The sequence below is a fragment of the Natrix helvetica genome, assembly GCF_964273705.1.
Source record: "Natrix helvetica genome assembly, chromosome: Z".
Classification (NCBI taxonomy): Eukaryota; Metazoa; Chordata; class Lepidosauria; order Squamata; family Natricidae; genus Natrix; species Natrix helvetica.
In genome coordinates, this window is record NC_138554.1 from 21,194,966 (window position 1) to 21,207,758 (window position 12,793).

General features: G+C 43.5%; 1 protein-coding gene across 1 annotated transcript in view; it reads left to right on the forward strand.

Annotated features, from left to right (window-relative positions):
- The window catches only part of DOC2A (double C2 domain alpha), a 33,177-nt gene extending 21,108 nt beyond the window's left edge, over positions 1-12,069 (forward strand). Inside the window, exons 5-11 of the mRNA XM_081932011.1 lie at positions 4,081-4,190; positions 4,307-4,433; positions 5,236-5,295; positions 6,619-6,776; positions 7,252-7,333; positions 7,440-7,536; positions 9,101-12,069. Coding sequence (XP_081788137.1) covers positions 4,081-4,190; positions 4,307-4,433; positions 5,236-5,295; positions 6,619-6,776; positions 7,252-7,333; positions 7,440-7,536; positions 9,101-9,240 — 774 coding nt within the window. The 3' untranslated portion in view covers positions 9,241-12,069. The remainder of the gene's footprint in view (positions 1-4,080; positions 4,191-4,306; positions 4,434-5,235; positions 5,296-6,618; positions 6,777-7,251; positions 7,334-7,439; positions 7,537-9,100) is intronic.
- The last annotated feature ends 724 nt before the right edge of the window (positions 12,070-12,793 follow it).

Sequence of the window (12,793 nt, forward strand, 5' to 3'; positions counted from 1 at the left end):
ACAACAAATGCAGCATTTTAGCAACAGCTAAGATGTGGCATGTGCAGTGGTGGGTTGCAGGAGGTACCCCCTGGTACGGGCGTACCGGAGCACCGGATACTGTTCCGGTACAGTGCTCCGGAGGGCCCACCTGCACGCCCGAGCTCATTACCGGTGTTTAAAGGCTTCTGCACTTCTGCACAGGCATATGGCACGTACAGCGCCTGCGCAATGCTCTGCGGAGCAGCTGGAGCATCGTAGAGCGTCGTGGAGGTACCAAGACTCATGCATGCCATGAAGATGACGCCGGCCTCATTCCAACCATACCAGTTGGAACAGGATTTGCAACCCACCACTGCATGCGTGTAGGTGCAGAGTTTGCATTACAAGGTTACTTTGGTCATTTGAATGAAAACAGCAGATTATGCAGACATCTGATTCCCCAGTAACAGGATTCAAATCTTTTAGAGCAGGGGTGGGGAATGGTGGCCCTTTTATGACTTGTGGACTTCAACTCCCAGAATTCCTGGGCCAGCCAATTCTGGGAATTAAAATGTACTGTACAAGTCATAAAGGGGTTATTATTCCCTACCTCTGGTTTAGAGCTATGGTTGCACAAGGAACAATAGGCCAGGTTTACCTAACACACTAAGCCAGAAACCTTCTATTATGTATATACTACTGAAACTCTGATTCTCGTAACCTTTAACTGTGTGAAACGGTGAATCTTAGACAATTGTTGAACCAAGCTATCTCAAATGGGCTAACTTACTAAATGCGTCCCAAAATCCAGAACCCATGCCCTTCCATGGAGTAGAAATTTGGCAAATCTTATAAAACACTTTATGGCATAAAAATGATCATAGAGCATTTTGTTGCATAATGCAAAATGTCGTAAGACCTTTCCTGTGCTGATGTTGAACTGTGCTATACAGTTCAACATGAACTTTCTTTTTTATAAATATATTTTTATTAAAAAATATATCTTAATAAATTTAATACAGCAAAGTGAGTGTCCATTCCTTGCCCCGCTCCTGCTCCCATAGCAGTTCGAAAGCATGCAAATGTGAGTAGATTAATAGTTACCTCTTTGGTGAGAGGTTTAACGGCATTCTGTGTGCACTTGGAGTATAGTCACAGTGGCCACATGACCATTGAAAATGTTTTCGGACAATGCTGGCTCCCTTGGCTGAGAAAGAGAGATGAGAACTGTGCCCAAGAGTGGGACATGAGTGGACAGGGAAATATTTACTTTTTAGAACGAAAGACAATGGGGGGAAAGGGGAGAGGGAAGGGAGAGAGGCGATAGAGGAAGGGAGCAGAGAAAGAAATGAAAAAAGAAACCAAAAGCAGTGACTTATGCCTTTTTTCGGTACAATAAGAAGCATAATAAGTTATAATATCAACCTTTTAGCTCTACCAAATAGTAACTACTAGCCATTTCTATAGCAATAACCTCACTTGATTGTCAAAACTCCAAAGCCAACATTTTATTTCATTTTCCTCTTTCACACAGAAAGTCCAAAAACGGTTTCCAAGTAACCACAAAACTATTTACATTCTTATCCCTAATTAGCACAGTCAACTTCGCCATCTCCGCCTGTTCCATCAACTTTTCAATCTATTCCTCTATTGAGGGAGTTAACACTTCCATTTCTGGGCGCATGAAATTCTTGCAGCTGTCGACATGTATAGCCAGAAATTTCCATTCCTCCTTTATTTATCTAATACAGGTAGTCCTCGACTTACAACAGTTCATTTAGTGACCATTCAAAGTTACAACGGTACTGAAAAATGTGGCATATGGCTGTTTTTCACACTTACGACCGTTGAAGAATCCCCCATGATCCTGTGATCAAAAGTCAATGCTTGGCAACTGGTTCATATTTGTGACGGTTGCAGTGTCCCAGGGTTATGATCCTCTTTTGCGACCTTCTGACAAGCAAAGTCAATGGGAAAGCCAGATTCACAACAGCTGTGTTATTAACTTATCAACTGCAGTGATTCACTTAACACTGTGGCAAGGCATGTTGTAATATGGGGCAAAACTCGCTTAACAAATTCTCATTTAATAACATACCTTTTGGGCTCAATTGTGGTTGCAAGTTGAGGACTACCTGTAGTCCTAAAAAAAAAAAGGTTTCCAGAGTAAGTCAACTTTTAAAATGTTCTAAATTAAATCTGTACCTTATTTTATTTTTACCTTCTCAAATGTTTAGTACAGGTGATAAAACGTACTGTCCTTAACATGAGCTACTTTCAAAGCAGATATATTTCTGAATTTCTCCCTGAATTTTTAGTAACTTTTCTAGTACATTGGGAGCTCTGCCAGTTAACAATCTGGTAAGGAATCTGGTAAGGAAATATTTCTGAAAGGATGACATAACATGAGGGAGCTCAGCAACACAACTGTACTTAACAGCCGTTTGCAGCCTCATTCAATCATGGGACCACATTTTGTGATGTTTTTTTGACTGTCACGACTTACGATTGTGATGGGTTAGCTCCATTACGGTTGTAAGTTGAGAAATACTTGAGCCTCAACAGTTTAGCGCAGCGTTTCTCAATCTTGGCAACTTTAAGACCTGAGGACTTCAACTCCCAGAATTCCCCAGCCAGCCATGCTGGCTGGGGAATTCTGGAAGTTGAAGTCCACAGGTCTTAAAGTTGCCAAGATTGAGAAGCGCTGGTTTAGCGTGATGAAGATGGAGAAACATTGCAAATCCATTTGTGTTTTGGTTTCCCAGTACTCAGGACAGGGAACAAGATTCAGGCTTTTTCTGTACAACTACCATCCACGACTTACCACCATCCATTTCAATGTTACACAGGCACTGAAAAAAAGGTTTTCACACTTACAACTGTTGCAGCATCCCCCTGGTCATGTGATTAAAATTCAGATGCTTGGCAACTGGTTCATATGTATGATGGTTGCAGAGCCCCCGGGTCACAGGATCATCGTTTCTGACAAGGAAAGTCAATAGGAAAGCCAGATTCACTTAACGACTGGGTTACTAACTTAACAGATAATACAATACAATACATACAATACAATACAATACAATAGTAGAGTTGGAAGGGACCTTGGAGGTCTTCTAGTCCAACCCCTGCCTAGGCAGGAAACCCTATACCATTTCAGACAAATAGCAAATAGATGTCGTGATTCACTTTAAAACTCTGACAAGAAAGGTCATAAAAGGTCATAAGCTGGGACGGAATTCACTTAACAACTGTCTCGTTTAGCAACAGAAATTTTGGGCTCAGTTATGGCCGTAAGTCGAGGATGACCTGTAGCACTTCTCAACTGTTCTGTTGACAGCTATTTGAAGTTACAACTGCCAAAACATCTCAGGGAGGTATTTACGCGAGCGAGATTTGAACAGCTTGATAGATATGGGAGATATGGGTCAGATATGGAAGATTCCATTCTGTCCTCTACAATGAATGTCTCTGCATTTGCAGAGCAGCAGAGTTAGAAGACCTGGCTGACATCCTATTTCATTGTTGCTTGTATCCAACATCTTCTTAAACACTGGAAGTCTTTAAGAAGATGTTGGATAGCCATTTGTCTGAAACGGTATAGGGTTTCCTGCCTAGGCCGGGGGTTGGACTAGAAGACCTCCAAGGTCCCTTCCAACTCTACTATTGTATTGTATTGTATTGTATAAGAGGGTGAGAGACAGTTACCTTGGTCCATATACCAAACGAATGAGCCATTGGGATCCCCATATCAAAACAACTTACCTTATATGTGTCCAGAACCTGAAAATAACATTTAACACAGCACAGGACTTAAACAAAAAGGTTTGGTTGAGATCTGCATATGTGGGACTGATTGGGGTAGATCGTAAGGGTGACACCGAAATATAATTTTATGTCATTTTTTTCTATTTTACATATTTATGTATTAAATTGTATGGTATCTTACCCTATAACTATTGTATTTTACCCTACTCTGATTTTAAATTGTTTGTATAGGATTTTATTGGTGATATGTCTTTGAACCTTGTGCTTTGATATGACCTATAGGCTAATCAATGAAGCTATAATCTAATAATCTAACTGTTCTTTTCTTCCCTTTCCATTCCTTTTTCTGTTCAGGCCAACAAACTGAAGACACGCACTCAGCACAACACTCTCAATCCAGTGTGGAACGAGGCCCTCATCTACAATGGGATAACCGCAGAGGACATGGCTAGGAAGACCCTGCGGTGAGATAAAGTCCCCCCTATCTGGCTTCAAGTCTCATGCCACGGCCCACCCTCCCTGCAGTGCTCTCTTCCCTCCGCGTGATTCTCCATTCTCCCTCCCTGTTTCTGCCTCCCAGAATCACTGTCTGCGATGAGGATAAACTGACCCACAATGAGTTCATCGGGGAGACGCGGGTGCCGCTGAGACGCCTGCGCCCTGGCCAAAAGAGGCACTTTAACCTGTGCTTAGAACGGCAACAACCGGTGAGAATTCAATCAGAGAAGGTTGTATAGCCCGTGATGACTCAGTGATTATCTGCATTTGATTCATTAGTAAGGCTTGAAAGTTGAGGCATCTTTAGTTAATTTTCTTTGCTGGTCACTTCAGCTGCCTGCCACCTTCCCTCTTAAGACCCTGCCTTTCTCTAGAACTTGTGAGAGATTTCCCCATGCCCACCCACCCCCAACCCCAAATCTCCTACTTTTTACCTTCATTTCACAACTATTTCTACCTCTTCACCAGTTAGAATGATTGAATATTCCTAGTAGAACAATGCAAAGACAAGAGGAGACTTAACACACAGCAACCAATGAGCCAATTTATTTCATAAATGAATAGCTGAGCCTGGTTTAAAGTCAAAAAATGGTGGGTGAGAGAGATGATTAATCAGGATTTTACTATTTGGGAGACAAATCTCCTCAACCCCTTGGCAATGGCTAAAGGGAAATAGGCAAGCAACCCCAACCCACATGCAATTCCCTATCATAGCCAGATGTGTTGTCCTGCAAGCCATCATTCCATATCAGAGCAGGGAAATCTGCATTATAGACTCAGTGGCATTCATAGAATTCAGCTTCCTTAGGGGCAAATTAATGTAAGGTTAATTTTTCCACCACCATCAAGAGCCACATATACAAAATGCAACATCAATTCTAATGGGCCTATCATTAGATTTCTTCATCAATTTGTCCCATTCTCCCGCACTTCTCCAAGGGGCCTTTTCACCCCTTGACTTTGCTGGGGGTCTTGTTTAAAAGCTCGCTAAATTCTCTCCTATCACAACAGCTGGCATCCCCTTCTTCTATGACTGCCGCCCTGCGTGGAATCTCCTGCTATCTGAGAGAGGTGAGAGTTTTTCTCCCATCTTACTCCTGCCCCAAAGACGGTGCCTGAAATTCCTCAGCAGAAGGGTAGGTTCAGGGATGGACCGCCTACTCCCTGCCAAGGGCTGTTGCCCCATTGGGGGAACCTACCTGCTGAGTAGCAGGGCTGGGCCAGACCCCAAACAGAGCCACCCCCCTCTGTTTCTTCCCCTCCTCCTTTCCTTGCCAACTGGCAAAGAAAAAGCTCATCCATGGAAGCAATCTGAGCTTGCCAATTGGTCAAGAGTTCCTCCCAGGTCCTCCAATCACCCGAGTACTGGATGTGATGGCCCTCCCCCAATTTCCCCTCCCAACTCTCTTCCCTAGCAGCCCCCCTTCCCCCCAACATGAAGTGAGGATGAGGGCTGGAGGTGGCTGTACCCTGGCAAGGGCAATAGGCTAGCAAGAAGTTAGGAAGATCTTTGTAGCAGGAATAGGCAAAAGGAAGCCCACTGTTGAGAGGCCACCCCAGGACCAGTTTTCCAAATCTGATGCCTTCCAGCTGTGGCGGGAACTACAGTTCCTAGCTAGCATCACTGTTGGCTCTGCTGGCTGGAATATTCCTTAGACCTACCTCCCACCTATTTTTATTCAGGAGTTCAAGGGGTGGATGCAGAATGCCCTTGTCCAGTTCACCCCTCCCCTCCAATAAACCTCTGGGGTACCTTGGGGTCACCCACTGAGCTTCTATAGCTGAGGTGGAATCTGGGTCTCCCTGCTCTTAGTCCAAGACCCCTCCCCCTGGCATGTAGTTCAGAGCAGCTGGAAGACACTAAGATGGGGAAGGCTGTCCTGGGCTCAAGGAATTCAAAAGCCCAAGGCTGAATGCAAGGCCTTCTAAACATTTCACCTGGGTCTCAAAATATCCAAGGTCTAACTGAGGCCTAATTCACACAGCCAGCTAAGCCAGGGGTCAGCCGATGTTTCAAGCAGTGGACACTGCCAAAATTATCATTTTTTTAAAATGAAAAGAACCATAACAAATTAAATGTAGTTATCGATAAAGAGTTTATGTTTTACCATTCCGCTCACCTTGGAGGTCATGGTGTCTGTGGGACCCCCTGCAGTAACCCATACAATGCTTTACTTGGTTTGTGAACTCAGTTGTGGTGCTTCATAAACCATGGATTGTGACCTAGCACTTTTATGCAAAGCTAGGCCATTGTGGCTTATTCAGCAAGACATGGTTAAAAAAAAAAAAAAAATAACGTGTGAACCCAGTTGCAAAAGTTTGTTTGGGAAGGCCGGAGGGTGGGCATTTAACACAAAAGCATTCAATAGCCTTTCCTTTCTCCCCACTGCATAGTTGGAACCCCCAGCTGGCTGGGCCCTGGAAGAAAGGGGTCGCATCCTGCTCGCCCTCACATACATCTCCGAACGTCATGGATTACTGGTGTCTATTCTCCGCTGCGCCCACTTAGCTGCTATGGATGTATGCGGCTACTCGGACCCTTATGTAAAAACGTGAGAAATGCACACATACAAAGGGAAGAGAGGGGTTCTGATCCTTGGTTGAGATCAACCATGCTTAAGGATGGTTGGGGGGTTGGAGGGTTTGGGAGAAGTCTAGAGTTTTGGGGAGGGAAGGAAGAGATGTAATTTAGTCTCTCCCGTGTCTGCTACGGACGTGAAAGCCTTAGGCTCAAGAGAGGCTTTTTCCTTTAGGCTAAAGTCGATCAAGAGACCATGTGTAATGTTCCCATTTAGGGAAGCTTTTAGAGACTCGCTTTAATAACCCTGGAATTAATGTTCAGAAGACGTCCCATTTGCTGTAGTCATTTCACATTTTCTCTCGGTGCTTTGGATTTTATGACTTCTTGTTGAGTTTTTATGGCGACTCTTTAGATCTTGCACAGGCTGGTGAAAAGGAGGACAACTGTCTTTATGTACGAGCTTAATCTCCCACTCTCCCGTTCCCTCTTCTTCTCTCTTCCGGCAGCTACCTGAAGCCGGATGAAGAGAAAAAATCAAAGCATAAAACAACTGTGAAAAAGAAAACTCTAAACCCGGAGTTCAATGAGGTAAATAAAGAAGAGCCAAGGAAGGCACTATGTGATTGGAGGAACAAGGCAGGAAGGTTTGATCTTATACACTCCTAACTTTTAATGCTTATCTGCCTCATTGCAGGACTTTTTCTATGAGATTGGACAGTCAGATCTTGGTCATAAATCCTTGGAAATCACCGTTTGGGATTACGATATTGGGAAATCAAATGACTTCATTGGTGAGAAGATGGAGGAAGATAACCTAGTTTTAGGGAAGGGTCGTGTAACCTAGGAGACGCTGGGTGTATTAATCCGGATTGAAAGTCTGAGCCTTAATTCTACAAGGGCATGAAGGGAGGCATGGGATTGAAAAATGTTAGCAACAGCTCCTCTGCCTGGTTGCTGGGTGGGTGTGGCCATGGTGGGCGTGGCCTTCTCAGCCACCTGAACCACTGCGGGGGGGCTTTCCCCAAGTCTCTGGGAGGGCAAAAACAGCTTCCCCCAGGCTCCGGCGGCCCTCCGGAGGGCGGAAACGCCCTGTTTTTGGACTTATGGTAGGCCCATTTTTCTCCCTCCCCAGGCTCCGGAGATTTTTCCCCAGCCTCCAGGAGGGTAAAAACGGCCTCCCCCGGGCTCCGGAGGCCCTCCAGAGCCCAGAAACAGGCCTGTTTTCAGACTTCCGGTACTTTGTGGAGACTCCTAGGAGGGCGGGGCAGGATGGGCAGGGCCAGCGGTCCTTGCAACAACTGGTTTGCCCAAAGTGGTGCGAAGTGACTGATTCTCACCCCTGCATGAAGGCTCCTTGTTGCTCTCTTGAGCCTGGTTGTTTTCTTGTAGAGGTTTCATTACCCAAACACCACTGATGTTACCTAATCATGCTGATGGTGGGTAATACTGATGATGTTACCTAGTTTGGGTAATGAAACGTCTGCAAGAAAACAACTAAACTCAAGGAGAGTATCAAGGACTCCTCATTTCAAACCTGAGCTACAGATACTCTCCTTTATTGGTCTACAGCAGTGTTTCTCAAACTTGGCGACTTTAAGTCCTGTGGACTTCAACTCCCAGAATCCCCCAGCCAGCATAGCTGGCTGGGGAATTCTGGGAGTTGAAGTCCACAGGACTTAAAGTCGCCAAGTTTGAGAAACACTGGTCTACAGGGATAGCCAGGAGTCTCTTGCTCCTTCAGAAAGCTCTCAGCATTCTTCTCAAAATGCTGAAGAGGAAGTCCTAACAGTTACACTGATAGTAAGGCAAGAGAATATCACAGAAGGGATGCCATGCAGTGGAGACCTTGGTGCTCTCTGAGCTTAGCTGATTGCTTGCAGGCATTTCATTACCAAACTAGGTAACATCAGATGATGTTACCTACCGTAGTTGGGTAAAACCTCATCCGACGGTGTCACCTAGTTGTGTGTAATGACACAACTACAAGCAAATATCCCAGCTCCCAGGTCACCAAGAATTCCACAGCTCCAGCTTGAGCTAAAAATATTCTTTTCTGGAGGTTTCGCCAGCCAACAGGAGAACCAACAGTCAACCCAGAGAATGAATTTGCAGACTCACAAAAAAAAAACCTTTAAAAAAAAAAAAGTAAACCCAGTATCTCTCAAGAGAATTTGAGGGTGAGATGTCCAAACTTCATAGCCTCCTCCTCCACTCTGCACAAACATTTTTAATTGATTACACCGGGTGGGGGTGGACTGCAGTGTCCCTGAGATCCTGCCCAGTGACAGGACTAGGAAAAAGGCAACTCCATAACCAGAAGCTCAGAAACTCCAAGAACCTCTTGTCTCGTTGCAGGTGGGGTGACCCTGGGATTAGGGGCCAGTGGGGAATGCCGGCAACACTGGCTCTCATGCCTCCAGACTTCTGACTGCCGCCTGGAACATTGGCACACCCTCACCAACGAGCTCCCAGAATCCTCCACCTTTGGCCCTTGAGGCCCCTGTGATCCCCATAGAACTACATCCTTCTATCTTGCCTGCCTGCCAAAAAAAAAAACCAACCAGAGGGACCCAGCCCCCAGAGGCCCCTCTTTTGCACGAGGACGTTTGCACGTTTCAAAACTACTTGTTGTGGGGGACCGTTTTATGCTATGCTCTAGGGAGGCACTTACTATAGATGGGAGGCCACGCGTGGGAGGGGGGGAGGTTATGGGGCAGATGCAGAAGGGCTGGAGAGCCAAGAACAGCAAGAGGCATCCGACGGACAGCCTTTGGAATTGCAACATGTCCCAAGCGGGCATCAGATAGGTAAAATCAAAAATAATCCCTCTGCCCTTCCTGTCTTTCTCTCTCTCTCCCCCCCCCCCCCACCCTGCTCTTTTCTCACACCTTGTAACCTAAGAGTGGTCGTGAAACGCTTCTACTTTTGTACAAATCATTTGCTGGCTGCAAAACATATTTTTTTAACCTTTCAAAAGGAACAAACCGGTCAAAAGGATGAAGTAATTTTATTTTAAAGTCCCCTATATTAGGTTTTTTTTTTCCTTATTTTTTCCACACACATGGGCTCTTATTCCTCTTAACTTAGAAATGTCAGAAGCAATTAACTGTAGTATTTCTGCACCATAAAAAAAAGTAATAAGTGTCTGCATTGATTTTCCATATGGCTCAGTTCTTCTAATTAAGTTGCTGTTTTCAGATGCATGCTGGCTCAAGCTATGCATCCATTTTTTTTTAATTTCTGTGTCAAGCATTCCTCTTTCACCCCATCCATCCTATTGTTTCTATTTCTCTTTTGCTTTAAGTTCAGCGCTCTGCTTTTTCCTTCACGTTGGCAAGCTATTCTGAAAAGATTCTGGGCACATTGAAAGTTGGGGAGGGGGAAACCAAAAATGTCAAGTCTGAAAGGAGGGTAGAGATAGAACTTTAGAATAGGCACATGGAAGAACACAGAATAAAGAACTGTAGTTTTTGTTGAAGTATAAGTCTACCAACACATTTGAAATTCACATAACCTTTTGTTGCACCCCCATTAAAGTGCCGCCTCATGCTTAATCGGTGATAGATACCATATACCTCTCACTTTTATTTGTACCATGAATCTCCTTCTTTTTCATTATTGTTTTATATCAAATAATTTGCATTAGTCTCTTTGAATTTCATCTTTATAGTTTCAGGGCATTGAGTTTTAATCGTATCATTCAGGAGATTTAACAATAGAACTTGCGGTTCTATAAGGTTTGCAAGTTTATTAAAGATTTTATCACTTTATCGCTGCCATTAATAAACATGGTTAGAATTGGCAGCATCATATCTCATGTCTATGCGTTTGCACGAGATTTTTGAAGTTTCCCAGCCCTGAATGCATCCAACAGCAGGAGCTCACACACACAGAACACATTTGCCAATCAAAACACAATAGGGGACCAATCACAGAATTCCCAAGTGCCATTAAGGTAGTAAACTGGGAAAAATAATTAAGATTAGTGTGAATCAGTCTCAAATTTGACGTGCTGGTTTCAATGTGTCACTTCTCAGGGGGCCTGGAGACTCTTTCATCATGTTTTAGTGAGTGCCTGATATTGTTCCAGCAAACTGGTTCCCCCCCACCACCGTTTTTTTTTCCTATGGATCTCCTCTCCTGACACCACAATCACCCACTATTTTTTCTCAAACCAGTTCAGAGAACACCTGTCAATATATACCTTAACGGGCAATTCAACCAGCCCACAGAATCAAGTTAGAAATGTTCCCAATCTCTGTATCAATCTTGAATGGGACTCATTCTAATTAAAGTGAAGTTTTCTGTAACTTTGCTTCAGACAAATGGATTGGGCAGGTATTTTTTTAACCGATCAAGTGGCAAACCCAATATTTATTTCTCCTTCCCCTAATATAATCTCCATGATTCACTTACATTTTTGGATTATCTGCTGTTCTTCTTAGAGCCTTTCCGTAATTCTCTGTTTCTTCCTTAAATGTTCAGCAATTTCTTCAATGTTGTTTTCCCCTAAGCCACCAGGTTTTCTCAATATCTGCTACTTTTCTCTCTCTGGAATTGCTTGCAATTGTGCCTTTTTAGATGCTCCTCATTTAGAATGTAAACAGTGCTCAGTTGGCCATGATAGGTTTACAGAATAGGCTTGGGGCAGTCCTAACCTGGTTTGGGGAGGAAGTTAAAAAGTTGTGGAGCCTGACACATGTACAGAGCAGATTCTGCCTTCCTTTTAGCCTGAAGTGATCTATCACAGGCAACCAAGGTGGTGACTAAAGGCAGAAATTAACGTTAAAAACGGAAATTACCATTTAGCTTGTTCTTATTTTAATCCCTATGTGAGCGGGAGGATGGGGGAGAATTACCATTTGAGTTTTCTTCCTGAGGGACCAAGAGACACAAGTCCTCAAGTGACAGATCTGCTTGCTTTGTAAGATGTGAATCAACACTGAAAGAGAGGTAGTGTCTTCCATCTGTGTTTATATACAATTGTTTCACAGCCAAGTAAAGTGAGCGCTTTCATTTTCCTTAAAAGTTGATTCACCCATGCGGCCTGAGAAATATTCTCTTCTTTCAACTGATAAAAAAGATTATTCTTTTTTTTCCTTACAATTTTTACTAGAGGACTCTTTCTTACTGCATTCCCACCAGCATTTATATATATATATATATAGTGTCACAACCCCTGGTATGCCCAAATATGGCAGGGAAAACCACATTTTTAATGTTGCCTTTGTTATATTTGTGTTGTATTTGTGGTGATAAATAAATAAAGGGAGACTAGTATAGATCTATTTCAAGCTATTTAGCTCTCATGGCCCAGGTTCAAATCCCAGTACTGGTATGGCTAGCTGATGAGAGCTAAATAGCTTGAAATAGATCTATACTAGTCTCCCTTTATTTATCAGCACAAATACGTGTGTGTGTGTGTGTGTGTACATATATACATACATACACAGAGAGAGAGAGAGTATATGTGTGTGTATGTGTATGTATATATATACATACATATATACATATATATATCTGTAGCAAAAATAATGAAGCACTGCAGCAAGTAGCAACTTGTGGAGAAACCATCTGGTAGAATAAGCTAAAAATGCAATTAGAAAACATGGGATGTTTTCAGCTCAGCTAGAACTATCGCAAGCATTTTGAGGGTTAAACTGCATTTAAGTTGGGCAAGGAGAAGTGATAAATGTCCAATGTTTACATGTGCAGTAGAAAAACTCCCGGTTATTGCTCTCTTCCCACCTGGACTATGGGTGGTCCTCAATTTACAATCACAGTTCAGCCAGGAAAATCTTGTCACTAAGTGAAGTTAAGCAAGTTTACCTTTTTTGCTACAGGCGTTAAAGCAAATCATGGTCATTAAGTGAATCACACAGTTGTTAAGTGAATCTGGCTTCCCTATTGCTTGTCAGAAGCAACCAAGAAAGTGGCAAACTGGTCACGTGACTCTGGGACATGAACTGTCATAAGTACCTGCCAGTTGCCAAGTGCCCAAACTTTGATCACGTGACTCTGATGGTTTTAAGTGGAAGGACCAGCTGT